This window comes from Schistocerca serialis, chromosome 4 (assembly GCF_023864345.2).
Source record: "Schistocerca serialis cubense isolate TAMUIC-IGC-003099 chromosome 4, iqSchSeri2.2, whole genome shotgun sequence".
In the NCBI taxonomy this organism is placed as follows: Eukaryota; Metazoa; Arthropoda; class Insecta; order Orthoptera; family Acrididae; genus Schistocerca; species Schistocerca serialis.
Genome location: NC_064641.1, coordinates 501053301 through 501069315, shown reverse-complemented (window position 1 = coordinate 501069315; position 16015 = coordinate 501053301). Strand labels below are relative to the sequence as shown.

The 16015-nt window shown below is 39.3% G+C and overlaps 1 protein-coding gene across 2 annotated transcripts in view; it reads right to left on the bottom strand.

Annotated features, from left to right (window-relative positions):
- The window catches only part of LOC126475227 (ribonucleases P/MRP protein subunit POP1), an 87133-nt gene extending 71464 nt beyond the window's left edge, over positions 1 to 15669 (bottom strand). The window contains exons 1-3 of one of the 2 annotated variants that reach the window (XM_050102905.1): positions 15423 to 15669; positions 7087 to 7235; positions 6881 to 6999 (exon numbers count right to left, since the gene is read on the bottom strand). In XM_050102905.1, coding sequence (XP_049958862.1) covers positions 6881 to 6999; positions 7087 to 7219 — 252 coding nt within the window. In that variant the 5' untranslated portion in view covers positions 7220 to 7235; positions 15423 to 15669. Of the gene's footprint in view, positions 1 to 6880; positions 7000 to 7086; positions 7236 to 15360 lie in introns of both variants that reach the window. The other variant, XM_050102904.1, reaches the window with a different exon arrangement.
- Positions 15670 to 16015: the final 346 nt, after the last annotated feature.

Genomic DNA, 16015 nt, shown 5'->3' with positions numbered 1-16015 from the left:
CCACAGGTAATCGTTGTGCATCGAGGTAGAGCTCCAGATTGGGGTGGACCGTAGTACGGTGACAGAAGTGGACCACCTGCGATTTTAAAGGAGAGAACTGAAACCAATGTGAGAGAGTCCATGCAGAGGCACGCCATATAGCACCCTGGAGCTGCCGCTCTGCAGAGGCCACCGAAGAGGAACTAACCCAAATGCAGAAATCATCCACGTACAGAGCAGGGGTGACCAAAGGACCAGCAGAGGTCACAAGCCCATCTATAGCAATGAGGAAAAGAAGTAAACTCAATACGAAACCCTGTGGGATGCCATTCTCCTGGATCCATGGAGAACTAAAAACAGAACCAACCCGAACCCTGAACGACCAATGGAACAGGAACTGGAGGATAAAATGATCGATCAGAGACCGTACCTCTCAGAAGCCACACTGGTAAGGGGACAATAGATACCGAGAGTCAAGGATCCAATTGAGCCAACGGGCTACCATCTGTTCAAGTAACTTGCAAACATCATTTGTCAGATTAATTGGCCAATAGCTTTCGACAAACAGGGGGTTCTTACCAGGCTTAAGGACGGGAACCGCGATGCTATCCCTCCATTGAGAAGGGAAGTCACCCTGGAGACAGATACGGTTAAGCACCCAGAGAAGATGTCTTCGTTGTAGAGCACTTAGACGTTGAACCAATTCGTTATGAACGGAGTCTGGGCCAGGAGCCGTATCATGAGAAGAAGAAAGTGCGGAAAGAAGTTCCCATTCAGTAAAAGGTTCGTTGTAAGATTCTGACTGACAAGGGGTAAAACATAAGGCGGAAGCTTCTGCCCGCTGTTTCTGGTGAAGGAAAGCAGCCAGATAGGAGGTTGATGCTGATGCTGTTGCAAAATGGGTCGCAAGATGTTCCGCGAGAATCAACGGGTCCGCGCAAAGGCCATCTGGGAGGGCAAGGCCCAGGAGGGTAGACTGTCGATGGCAACCTTGGAGAGAGCAAAGTGTAGCTCATACCCGTGACATAGGGACAGTAGAACCGAGGGAAGAAACAAAGTGTCCCCAACACACCCATTTGCTCCGTTTGATTAAGTAACAGGCTTTGGCGCGAAGGTGTTTAAAGATAAGATTGGCAGCGCATGGGTGACTCTTAAGGTGTTACAAAGCTCGACGGCAATCACGGATGGCAATGGCCGGACTCCACCACGGGACTTACCAGCGGCAAAATGGTCCAGATGAGCATGGGATAGCAAGGCCAGTAGCGCAAACAATCACATCAGACATGTCATGTAGGACGTCATCAATACAACCTGACAAAGAGGGAGAAAAAAATGACCTGTTCAGTATATAGAGGCCAATTGGCACGTTGAAAAGACCAACGAGGTAACCTGTCCATCGGAGAGCGGGAAGGGAATGAGAGAATTAATGGGAAGTGGTCACAGTCACAAAGGTCGTTGTGTGGCGACCAGTGTAATGAAGGGAGGAGGGAGGGAGAAGAAAGAGAAACATCAATGGCAGAAAAGGTACCACGACCGACACAAATGGGTAGGGGAGCCATCATTAAGAAGGCACAAGTTGTTGTCTGCAAGAAACTGTCTATGAGAAGACCCCGACAAGATGGAAATGCACTGCCCCACAAGGGATGATGAGCATTAAAATCCCCAAGGAGGAGGAAGGGGGGAGGAAGCTGCTGAAGAAGGACAGTTAAGGCAGCAGCTGTAAGAGTCCTGTCAGGAGGGAGATAAAGATTGCAAACTGTGACCCCAGAGTCCAGGTGGACCCTAACAGCAACCGCTTCCACTATAGTTTGAAGAGGAATCCACATGCTAGCAATGTCCGTATCATCAGTAACATGAGATTCCTGTAGAACCACACAAGCTGCAAAGTAAAACGAAATAAGGGATTTCAACCCCGGAAGGTGGTGGTAATATCCATTACAATTCCATTGGATAACCACAGAACGATGATTCAAATGAGGGGTGAACAGGCTAAAGCCAGTCATGCCGCCGGGTCACCATCCGTCACCAACAAGGAGGAGGTGACATCCATAAAAAGCAAGTCAGAGTCAGGTTACGAAGGCGGGGACGGGACCTCTGGTGACACCAGAGGCTCCTTGTCCCAGGACTTATGTGTCTTCTTCTTTTCCGTTTGAGATCGAGGAGGGTTGAGCTGCAAAAAAAAAGCCAGCTGCAGCAAGATCTGGAAAAGAAAGCGAGCGGGCGACCTGGGGGCCCACAGACCGTGGTTCTCTTGGTCGTCGTGTGGCAGCAGCCCTTTGGCCTGGAAGGTGGTGGAAGGGGGATCCCGGAAGGGGCGCCCTCGACCTGCAGACGCTGAAGAATGGGACACTTCTCTGGCTGGGGAGGGGGAGGGGCGTCCAGAGGGGAGGGTGTGGGAACCGCAGGGGAGGAGGAGTGGAGAGGAGAGGGGTTCGGGACTGGGATAAGGAAGGGGGAGGAAGGGGTGAAGATGTAACTAAAGCATAGCTAGACGTCATTGACACAGGATGAAAATGTGCATACTTCTTGTGAGCCTCAGTGTAGGTTAGACGATCGAGGGACTTATACTCCTGTATCTTCTTTTCCTTCTTATAAGCCAGGCAATCCAGTGAACATGGAGAATGACTGCCATGATAATTAATACACACAGGAGGGGGAACACAGGAACTCCCCTCATGGAGAGGATGTCCACAGTCACCACAGAGAAGGGTCTGCGAACAGTGGAAAGACATGTGTCCAAAATGCAAGCACTTAAAACATCTCATAGGTGGTGGGATGTACGGCTTCACATCACATCGATAAAACATAATCTTGACCTTCTCAGGGAGGGTATCCCCTTCAAAGGCCAGGATAAAGGCACCATTATCAATGTCATTGTCCTTCAGGCCCTTCTCAACATGCTGAACAAAGTGAACATCCTGCCGTCCTAGACTGCCCCTAAGTTCCTCATCAGTTTGAAGGATGAGGTCCCTGTGAAACATTACACCTTGAACCACATTCAAAGACTGGTGGGGGTAATGGACACAGGAATTGTGCCAAGATGGTCACAGGCACGAATGGCCACAGACTGGGCAGCTGAAGCAGTTTTGACCAACAACGAACCCGACCGCATCTTGCTCAGAGAGTCCACATCGCCAAACTTGTCTTCAATGTGTTCCACAAAAAATAAAGGTTTGGTATTGGTGAAAGTATACCCATCAGTCCTGGTGCAAACCACATAGCAGGGTAAAAGGTTTCGTCCCTAGCCGACAAGCCTGACCCTCCTGGAAGGGAAGGCCGAAGGGGCAGAAGAAGCAGCACTACAAGAATTATTTCCATTCAAAGAGATGGCCGTAGAAGAACGGCCAGAGTTCTGGACCCGTAAGCGTTTCATTTGCAAGGCGTCTGAGCTGATACAACCCACTCCGATCAGGGGCTCTCCCCACAGGCACCACCCAGCCACAGCAAGGGCCGTCTGGCATGTCGGCCATTGCCCGGAGTTCCAATGCTCCATGATGGCAAGCAACCATTCCTAGGCTTACATGAGGTGGTCACAGCTCAGGTATGTACCCTAGCATCAGACAATGACGTGAAGGAAAAGATGGATAGGAGGGCACACACTGGAGACACTAGGTAAGGTGCTCTTCCCCAAATGGCTCACACTACAAAATAGAAATTTAGTAATGGAGGGGGACCAGATAATGCCAAAAGGATGAGGTAATTACTCAACAAAACCAAATCGCAAAGCCAACATAACCAGGAGGATAGCGGGGCCAACATAAACGAGGACACCAAGAGAGGGAGAGGAGAGGGCGGAGGGGAAGGAGCAAGGACAGGAAAGGAGGGGAAGGGAAAGGAAATGCAGCCTGGGAAAGAAGGAAGGCTGCAACAGCTCGGGGCCCTGTGCTCGCTACGCACATGCTCACGAAAGGACTAAGAGCCCCCTGGGGTGACGAACGTCGGCCAAAGAACCAGAGACAGAAGCCGCCAGTAAGCAGTGACCATGAAAGCCTTAACAATTTTGTACTCCACACTACCTTCCTCACAAATTGTTCATCATCATTTACCATTTGCTGATAACATTCGCAAAATTGCATTCGGCGATCAGGATCGTCATCATCAACCGCATGCAGTAATCGTGGACTGTAAACTTTCCACTTTGCAGCTTTCAGAATTCTATGTTCACTTGTACTGCTAACCCACACTTCACATGCACTTTGCTTAGCAGACTTATGTGGAGAATTAACAAACGTTTCCAACATGAGAGCCAACGAAGCAGGACTGGTAGATTCCCACTGTCTTCCTGAATATCACAAATCGTTCCACGCAATTCAAACTTGTCAATGATGAATTTCATTGTTAGGCAGGTTGGCAGTTCCGTTTCAAACTCCCGCCTCCACTGACGTTGACTTCAACAGCATTATCAAGCTTGAAAAACCACTTCACAATACATTTATGTTTCTTTAATGCCAAGCGTGCTCCAACCATCCTGTTTTCTCAATACTGAGATGAAAGTACTAACATCTCTTGAGCCAAAGACCATACTACAACACACTCTTAACTCGAATCGAACAACAATATTGATATCTCGATAGAGCCTGACAAAGAATGTATACATTTTTCTGGCAGACTCTGTATTATGAGTGAGTGTGATTGCAGATGAATGACAAAACTGTCAATTAAGATTAGCAAGGACTTGGCGGTGTTTTGTATCAAACCAATCACAATAAATTAAAGTTTTTACTCGAAAACTATCTTTCAATTGATCACTCAGTTAACCTGATACTGAAAGACATTTTAACGCGACCTGCAAAGATGAGTAGTGCAGCAAGTTTCTGCTACAGTTTTTTCTAGCCAATGAACAATATGCATTTTTCTAACAGGGAAGGCGAGTGGACTGGACTGCAGAAGAAGAAATCACCACAAGGTGAATGGAACTGTTTTCTGTTGGACAAAACACAAATAACCATGCTGTTGCCCATAGTCAACACATACTATGAGAAACCTTGCACTAATATACAGAAGTGTGTCAATGCTGGGAACATCGACGGAGTGTATTTGTGTATCAAATGAGGCCCTCCTCCCCAAGAAGACCACCCTACTTAAGGAGGTCGATGGCACACTCATCACAGATTGTAATCAACAATTTCAACAGATAGTAGAATACTACGTAAGCCGCTGCGTATATAAAATATTCTTAGGATTTCTGAAGACAATGAGGATAAATACAGGAACCAGATTATGAGAGCCAGAAGACATAAAAGCTAAGTAATAGTTGAGTGAAGCAGGGTTGTGATGTAATTGCAGTGTTATTCAGTCTTTACGTATAGCAAGCAGTAAATGGAACTAAGGAGAAATACGGAAATTTTAAAATTTCTTGATGAAACTATAGTACTGAGACAGCAAAGGGCTTTGAAGATTAGATGAATGGTATAGGTAGTGCTTTGAAAAGGGGTTATAAGATGAACATAAATAAAAAAACAAGGATAAAGTAGCATAGTTTAATTAAGTCAGATGATGCTGAAGGAATCTGATCAAGAGTGAGACACTAAAAGTAGTGTACAAGTTTTGTTACTTGACGAACAAGGAAGGTGTGGTGATATACAATGCAGACTGTCAATTAGCAAGACAAACATTTATGAAAAAGAGAAATCTTTTAGATATATTTAAAGGTCAGGAAGGGTCTTCTGACAGCATTATGCCTGGAATCGGCATTATATGGAAGAGAAATGTGGATAATAAACACAACAGCTACAAAGATTATAGAAATTTTTGAAATGTAGTGCTCCAGAAGAATGCTGTAGACTAAAACAGTACAAGTAACTAATGAAAATGTACTGAATCAACTCAGGTAGAAAAGAGCTTTATGGTACAATTTGACTAAAAGAAGGAGTAGGTTGATGGGGCATATCCTGAGGTATCAAAGAATAGTTAATTTAGTAACTGAAGATAGAGTGTGTGTGTGTGTGTGTGTGTGTGTGTGTGTGTGTGTGTGTTTGTGGGGGGGGATTGGGCGGAAGTAAAAAGTGTACAGGGCTTGAATATAATAAGCAGGTTCAAGCAGATATAGTTATGCAGAGATGGAGACACTTGCAAAGGACAGGAAGAGCTGCATCCAACCACACTGAAGACAATGATGGAGCATGTGAAATATCATCTATTAAATCAATATTAATCATATTTCATGAGCATGGGAAAGCTCTGAATTCTAGAGGCAAATGGATTTGGCACATACTTCACAGATGACACCTGCTGATTGGGGATAAAATTCAGGAACCAGATTATGACTATGAGAGCTAGAAGACATAAAAGATAGGTAAGTCGGTACTCGAAATGTTCTGTACGTTCCAAAACTTATACATTTTTTTTTTTTATTTTATTTTTTTTTTTTTTTTATTTTTTTTAGTATAAGTAAACCCCAAAAAAGATATCCAGAGATTGAAGAGAAAACTAAGGAAACATTCACTCCGCCATCACATAGTAGATTTCATAATGTGACCAAAAATTTAAATTTATGTTCAACAGGCAGCAGAATGTTGGCTGAAGAGGAGAAGTTTTGAAATTACAGTAATACAGAAAAGGAAGAAGAGAAACGCAGAGTGAGAGAGTGAGAGAGAGAGAGAGAGAGAGAGAGAGAGAGAGAGAGAGAGAGGGGGGGGGGGGGAATATATTTTCATGGTACTACTTACGATGAAATTATTTCCAAACACACAACAGCTCTGGTTTTACAATATTAGCTCTGGTTTTACAGTATTACATCTAAATGAAAAGAGAACAAATTCTTCTCTATACTAAGTACTCAAAATGTTCTGTAGATTCCAAAACATATACAGTATTTTTTTTTAAATATAAATAAATCCCAAAAAAGACAAAAATCCAATTGTGTTTACGTTTGTACCTATCCAATAATTTCAAATTGTACCTGTCGCAAATGTGCTTCTCGAAGCCTCCTTGGCATGCGTTTAACATTGTGGCTCATTATCCTCCTCCTCATGTGCTTAGGGAGTCGTTGAATTACCAGGCCACTTCTCTGAGGATCATCTGCATAGCAAATTTTCAAGATGTTAAGACCACAGTTACTTGTTAATATCTTGAGAATACTGTTACCATTCAATGTCCGACATATACCTATGGCTTCTGTTAATGCTTCTATTTCTTGAGCTCTTGCAGAAATTATGTGCAATATGTTTACTCCTGATGGAAGGTGAGATTGTCCACCAAGCAGACTGTCAAACTGTTGCCTTGAACTTGCCATGATCATTTATTTGTTTCGAATCCTGTAGAGAAAAGACAATAGGCAGTTTTTATTGTGTATGTTAATTGTTCTTCCTGACACCAAATCCAACATCACTCTTCTATTTCACTTCTAGCTTTCAAATTATTTTTTGTTTATAACCACTTAGATTCTGATAACCACACAAACAATTATTAATCTATCATGTTGTTATGACAAGGCAGAACTCATTATTTATTTATCATTCTAACCTGGTTAAAATATTTTCCTGCACAGTTTTGTGTTGTTGACTGTTAAACACACTAAAAGCTTTGAACTCACAAGACCTGAATTTGGCTGAACAACACTGAAAGGACTAATACACCAAAGTTAGTAAGCTTTAGAACTATAAGCTGCCACATCTTTTTATACTGGTTGCCCTATTTCCATTTGTTAAACAACAGATACTTTCTCACCATCAGCTAACAGTCCGTACATTACAATAATGGCCACAGCAGAATCTGTAATAAGATTTGACAAACATATCAATTTTTGTACAAGTACCTCAGGGAATTGTGTATTTAAAGACGGTATGGTACATTTGACTAAGATTCAAACCCTAAAAATGAACCATAGACACTAAAATGAAGGAACTACATCAATAAAATATTAAAAAGGGAACAATGGTAACTCCTGTCAAGTTTTTTGGTCACAATACTGATTGATAGTCTAATTACAACACAGATGTTCAAATGTGTGTGAATTCCTAAGGGACCAAACTGTTGAGGTCATTGGTCCCTAAAGTTACACACAAAAACTAAATTAAACTAACTTATGCTAAGAACAACACTCACACCCTTGCCCGAGGGAGGACTCAAACCTCCAGCGGAAGGTACAAAACAGATTATTTTTGTAAGAAAACTTATGGAAAATAGTTCATAATCTAATTCTGTCTTGTAAAATCTACAGACATGGCTCTTCATTTTCAAGCCAGTAGAATTATTATGAATATACACAATACTAAAGTGAAGAGATATTTAAAACCATTGTGAAAACTGAAAAATGCAGTTTCTTTAAGTATTGGAATAATGACTAAAATGAAGGAGAGAGCTTTGGGAACTAAAATACTGTGGAACTGGTATAAAATACAAATATGTGAAATTACTGGAAGAGAGAAGACCGAGTGCAATATTATAGAAACAATGAAAAGTTTGCAGAAATCAATGGATCTTCTACATGAATAGAACACGAATGTCGTTCCGTTGTACTGCAATAACTCCAGGCCTGAAACATGCACACTCACAATGCACGGGAATCTGACACACCTGAAAACATAAAAGACTCGCATATGCTCTGCTGCAGTAAAGCACCGGAGAAACAGCAAGTTAAACCACAGGCATATACAGTGTAAACCTAAGACTTCAAGTGCACAGGCAATCAGGCATAGACTTATAGTAAAGAAACAGCATTAGGAAACTTATCAGTCACTCATTTGCAATTGCTTTACGACTAACTTGACTGTTCCAAGCATCCATACCTAACCACATACCATTTAAATGCTAAAAAGTTCAAGTCAATGGGTCAGCTAAAGATCATTAGAGCTTTAGTATAGCTACAACACTACATCAAAGGCACAAATCTTTAAAATCGCATTTGAGACTTTCTTAAACAACACAGAACCAAACACTTAACATATATTCCCTCTTTCTGAGTCTAACATGCCTCCAATAAAAGAATGGCCCTAATACACAGTAAGCCCAGTAAATGTTGCTTTATCAGCATTCAAATTTCCTATCCAGACTATCTTCTTTCTATTTCCACAGCAACCACTGCTATCTTACTCTCATATTTGCAGTTGCCTGGACCATAATGATAACAAAAGGAGATTATAACTCATATTGGTCTGCAAGTAAACAAAAAGTCAACCACTGTGCTGATAACTTTGCGTTTCCCCAGTTCACGACTGTGTTAGTAAAATCAACTTATCAGCTAGCAGAGCAGGTGCAAAAGTACCTATTGGGCAACAGTCCTTTTCTATTTGCAGAACTGAGCAAATACTGAATGTTAACATCAGTTAACATCCCAATTTTATCTATAAAGAAAACTGTCCTAATCATTCCTGAAACTGTATACCATTCAAATAAACCCAGTCATCAGATAAACATAAATGAAAAGAAGCAGCAATGATGTTTCTGCAGCTGTACCATGACAAAAAGTTCAGGATCACTGCTGATAGTGAATCAGATGTTTCTCAGTTTGTTGAAATAATCAGACACTAGTGGGTTTTTCAGTTTGTCGAGATGACCAAAAAGTAGTAAATGCAGATTCCTCAAAGCAGTGTGCTACTGCTCACACTATTATCAACGGCATTTCACGCATAATCAGGACGCCAATTAAAAGTTCATCATCTGTGGGTGGTTTTGTCATTTTCCGTTCTTCTTCCCATCTTATAACCAAAGCTGACCACCAGGAGGCTGAAGAAATGGCCTAATCCAACTGGCTTTAGATTTATGAGAGTAAACTATTGGATAAATCTTAACCTTTCAGGTCAAAGTTTTGACCAACCACAGCACAAAGAGGGTGACATTGTTTTAAGCTTTAATGAATGTGTACAATTTCTGCACTTACTATTAAACAGAAAACTAACCTGGATACTTCACCTTAAAGGTCTAAAAACAGAAGTCATAAAATCATTGAATATCCTGAAGTGGCTCTGTGGAAACACACAGTGTGCAGGCAGGCCTTGTTGTCTGTAGTTTCACAGTTAAAATATGTAAAATCATTTGCTACAGTGTGCCATCATTGTTAAATGGATCGGCACAATCACAAGCCCAACCTCAACATGTTCACTGCTATCCACCATGGGGTATCAAATTATGAACCTGGACCAATAAGATCAATTTGGGCTTCGTGTGCAAAGCCTAATGAATCGCCACTGTACACACGGCCCTTAAAATATTGGTATTGTCTCAGTCATCGACATTTGGTGTGGTGGAGCATCCAAACTTTGAGCAGATGTTCAGGAATTGGTCCCATGGAACCTACACTTTCGGGATTTGGGCTAAGGATGTCTGATTGAGCTGGATACATCATACCTTAAAATGAGGGGAAAGGGATGGAACAAACTGCCACTTTTTTGTTTTCAGAGATCCAAAGCAATTTTAAGCTTAACAGAATGCAAGAAATCTTGAACTCTACTTTTTTAAGAATTATTTTTCTTCAATTTTATGAGTGAATCAAGATTTTATAATCAAACATACAGACAGACATGAGCAGGAGAAGGCACTAAGTTGTTCATCTGTTTTCTGATAAGGTTTTCATATTTCACCAACCCAGGTCAACTAACACTTCTCCAAGGAAGTGTTATAGGTCCTCTGTTGTTTGTAATTCATATAAACAGTATAGGAGACAATCTGAGGATTTCTCTTACATTGTTCGTCAATGATGCTGTCATTTACCACCATTTAAAGTCATCAGATAAACAAAATGAGTTGCAAAATGATTCAGTAAAAATATCTTTATAATGCAAAAGTGGCAATTGACTCTAAATCATGAAAAATATGAAGTCATACACATGAGCACTATAAAGAATCTGCTAAATTTCAGTTACACAATAAATCATTCAAATCTTCAGGCCGTAAACTCAACTAAATAAATAGGTATCACAATTACAAACAACTTAAATTGGAACGGTTACATAGCTAATGCTGTGGGGAAAGCAAACCAAAGACTGTGATTTACTGACAGAAAACTCGGAAAATGTAACAGGTCTACAAAAGAGACTGCTTACACCGTGCTTATCTGCCCCCTTCTGGAGCACTGCTGTGTGGTGAGGGATCCACTTCAGGTAGGGTTGACAGAGCCAATCAAAAAAGTTCAAATTAATACAGCATTTCAGGAAATAGGGAAGAGTGCCACGGATATGATACATGGATTGTAGTGGCAGTCATTAAAACAGAGGTGTTTTTCACTACAACAGGACCTTCTCACGAAATTTCAATCAACAGCTCCCTCCTCAGAGTACGAAAATATTTTGTTGGCACCCACCAACATAGGGGGAAATGATCATCATAATAAAATAAGAGCCCCACAGAAAAATTTAAGTGTTTGTTTTTCACGTGCACTGTACGAGAGTGGATCAATATAGAAGTAGCTTAAAGGTGTTTTGATGAACCCTCTGCCAGGCACTTCACTGTGAATTACAGAGTAATTGTTCATGTAAAAGTAGGTGTATATTCTGAAATATATGAAGTCCAGCAGGCACTGCAGCATGAGATATGATGTGAGATGTGCGAAAAGTCAGCAAGAACTAAGCATTCATCAGCTGCCAAGGTTTGCTTTTTGTCTTTCAAAAATTTACTTTCAGCTTTTGCAATAAAATGGTGCATTTTCAGATTTTCACGGTTAGCCACCAAAATACTTCAAAAAACTCTTCTAATGATTTTAAGACTGTCACCATGTCACTTCTGTCTTGTGTCACCCATTGTTTGTAATTTATATTGTCAGGCATCAAATCATCGTCTTCGGATTCTTCAAAATTGTCTGGACAATCTTCACATTTTCCCTTGATCACACAATTGTAACTGTCAATATTGCATACCATAACTTCCAAAAGGTCTTTATAGGAAACTATAAGGTTGGCCCCATCTATCATCAACTTTACATTCTGATGATAGAAACAAACACAAACACTATGGGTGCCAGATGACCCAGCAACAATACACCATATTGGTCTCAACTCACAAAACTTTAATCTTCCAATTTTATTGTCAGGATTTTCTTTTTTAAATTTGGTGAATAGTTCTTGTGTTTGAATCTTAGATCTATTTTCTTTCACAGAAACAGTCATTTTTTGCCAGACATCAAATGGCTGTCATTGTCATAGTCATAATACTTAATAACTTTATTGATTGTGTTTTCATCTAGCAAATTAGATGCATTTTTCTTTCGTAATGGTGGTAAAATTCCCTGTACTTTTACTAATTGCCTTGTTAACTTAACAAGACGTTCTGACACATTAAATTCATCACTAACTTTTGCTCGACTCCAAGAATTCGGCAGTAAACTGATAATCTTAATTTTATCCTCTTTGTTTGAGGCACTGCATTTAGTTTTTCTACCAGATGCAATTGTTAGCCTGCTGAAGCAATTACCACAGCATTGTTTCGACAAATAATCATAAGCTAGTGTAATGTGGTGTGTTACATTATGCAATTGGTATACTTTATTGGATTAGCCTACAAGATATTGCAGATGTTAAAAAACGTATTTTTGACTCGTGTTTGTAATCTTTTTTCCATAGCTTCCAACTGAATCTCAAAATTGAAATTTATACTGAAGTTTGATATCATAAAGGTCTATTAACTGTGAAGTTTTCAGAGTTTTATCTGGTACCCCAACAAACATATTAAAAAATCCATTTTTTTAAAAAATAGTGTATTTTTTTAAGTGTAAGCTGCTCACCATTGATACTCTACAAAAGGAACTATACTATACAGTGTAATAGCAGAAAAATATTAAAGCCAAGAAATTAATCTTTCTTTGGAAAACTACTGTTCAAAAACTGATTTTTTTTTTTTTTTTTTAATTTGTGGTTGTTAATTTTGAACTATTAAAGAATACATTCAGCTAAGTGATAATGATGTGCATTTGTAGCTCAGAGGATGTTGAACTAAATGTATTTTATCTGAAAGGCTTAGGACAATCCACTACTGAATAATTGTAAAAAATGTAGATGCTCGCAAATACGAAAAAACGCATGCCGCCTGGAACAAGTATGGCCGCCATTTCAAAATAATAAACAATAAATTTTTTGTGACTACTAAACATCGGCGAATTCACACAGCAAATATAAAATTTTTCTGAAATGGTCAAGCAACCAGTGCTGGACCACTTGGTATGGATTGACTAAAAAAAAAGGGCCAGTCTTAGACCATTTAGTTAGAGATATCAACGGCAAAAACTGTATAGTATTTATGAAAAACCTTAAGCCCTCTCATCACTATTGTCAGGTAACAAGGCTAAAGACGGGCTTGGTGAAGCCTGCAAAACTATGGTCCTGCAACTGCAAACAGATCTCAGAATGTAAATTGCAGACTTTTTCCAGAGCGTAGGCAAAACAAACCTAGGACGATGTGTGTATGGAAAACACTGTAGACGTCAAACCATATTGTTTACATTAATTTTTAAGGAAGTTATTCCAAAATTAATCGCTTCATTAGTAGTAGCTAAGCAAAACTGATTGGTGACTGTAAGTATTAGAAAGTCCTCCCAGACACTCAAATTTCTCATTCTTTACAAAAGCAACATGCTAATACACAGTTTCTAAATTGCTATCACATATACAGAAGATATATAGGAGAGCACTGCTTACTGCAAGGGGGGGGGGGGGGGGGGCACTCACTTCAGCAGCATAAGGAGGTATATTCCACACCTACGGGCTACCCCATTATTATAAACAGCTCGACATTAAGTCGAAATCAAAGAAAATCAAAATAATATCCTAGTCATCAAATAATTATGTGCCAAGCTTTCTACAAAAAATAAAACCCATCTGAAACATCTAAAACAGAAATTTTCAGGTTGTCTTGTTTTCCCATCAAATGTTAGGTGTATCCAAAGTTTATCCAGTCAATGGATAATTCTCATATTTTTAATCAGATAACAATTACAAACAAACAACCACATGAGCAAATAAATTATGAGGTCTATATGATTTTTACAAATTATCTGAAAAGTATCACATAATTCTGATCTACATGGCATTAGGGCCAAAATACATTCAAAAATATGTTTGTTGCACATCATCTTTTTAAAGTTACAGATATCTGTGTGGTTTCACATTAAACACAGCTACTTGAAATTATTCACCCAAAGACTTTAAGGTATTGGATTTTAACAGCAAATACTTCTACATTCCGGTCAAGAAGTCACGTAGATGTATTTCTATTCCCATTTTAGGGTTAAGGCAATTAATATATGCATGCCTAGGGCATTAAATTTGGGAAGTAGGGCCTAATACATGCTGCTTCTTCTTCCTTCATTTCAACCCACTTTGAGGTACATTAAATCAATCAATTACTACAGTTGTGTGCTTTTCTATTGGCCTAGTATTGTTTCGTTGCATTTGATCTTGCTTTCCTTTTTTTGTCAGAGATTTGGATTGTTTGTTTGGCTTACATTTTGAGTTGGAACCTCATATTCTTGCCTTTGGTTATTTTTTTGAAATTTTATCCAAATGCATATTTTCTGTGATTTAGGGTTCTCTTAAGTCCTTGTTTCCTTAAACCAATTTAGCTGGATTTTTTAACTGTGAAAGGAGTCAAAATTTCTTTTTGTTAACCTATCTGGATTCATTCAGAGGGTGTGTCCATAAAAATCATTTCTTCCTTTCTCGATTGTGTCTGAGTGTTTCTTGGAAGTTTGTCAAAGGGTCTATTTTTTCATGTGAATTAGCTTCTTGTTGTGAAATCTGAAGTTAAGGATTTTTCTTGATATCTTCCCTTCCTTAATCTCCAACCTTTCATCTGGGTCATGAATGGTGATGAACACAATGTTTCAGCTGCATACAGGCCTTCTAGTTTGATTACTGTATTGTAATTTCTTATTTTTGCATACCATATGCTTCATTCAACATTATACCCTAAAAAACACTTTTCTTAGGTATACTTGCACCACTAGGACTAAACAATGTGTTCATTAACACTCATTATGTATAATAATCCTGTAAAATGATTCCTTCAACATTATATTGATAAAAGAATCGTTCATTCAAATGATCTATGGAACATGTAACTAACTTATCATGTTAACAATGCCTGAAATTCCAATAAAGGTCAATGTTGTTTAACTGTCCTATAACACACTAACACTGAAATTAGGACTTTCTTTCGTAAGGTGAATACAATAAATTTCATCACTACCGTTTTCAAACTCGACGGGGGTCACAAAACACTAGGTTTAATTTATCAGTAAATTTAACCCATTGTGCAGCTCGGTAATCTCTAAATAGCCTGCATTTAGACTCCCACAGAAACAAACTAATTACTGGAATTTGTGCACTGTCTCATCGGTCATCGTTTGCATACAAAATGTAAAGTTTATCTGTAGAACATATAATTAACCCATTACAGATTTATATTTCGATGCGAATCGTGAAATTAACTCAAAAAGTAAATACAAATTCTTACAGTTTCATACGATTTCTTTTCTCTGCGAAATGGGCAGCAGCTTCGTGTGATACAAAACTTGCCTAAATGTTTCAGAGCCAAAAGAAAAACAATAAATTGTATCCCCACAGCAAACAACTTCTCCCAATCTGAAATCTTGCAGATAAACATTCACATGCTCAATAACGTCTTTCCAGCTGTTGTAGCCGAGTTACAAACTAAAACATAATCATTCAAGTTTTGTAACACATCCCCAAAAACACGCCAAACGCACAATCTGATTGCATATCCACTTCTCCCGCGACCGTCAAAATTCCAAATATCTTCTACTCCAAAGATAAAAACAGCGACAGATAATAATCTACAATAGTGCAACGCAGATTTCGTTAGCACATTTAAAAAGTTGACAGATTTCCGATGAAAACCTTCTTTGAATTGCACTACAAAGGTTCTCTGGCAGACATTTACTTTGTTTTTTTTTTTTCTTCTATGCGAAATATTGGACCGACGCAAATGCCATCAACAAAATTATGTAGTTTTTCGACATGACCTAAATAATAATTATTTTTGCAAACATTTGGCTTGCGCTGAATATCTTATATTCTGTACGTTAAGATAAATACGTGTTTCTTTATGTATTCGTTTCATGAGTTTCTCTGGTAGTTTATTTGCAGCA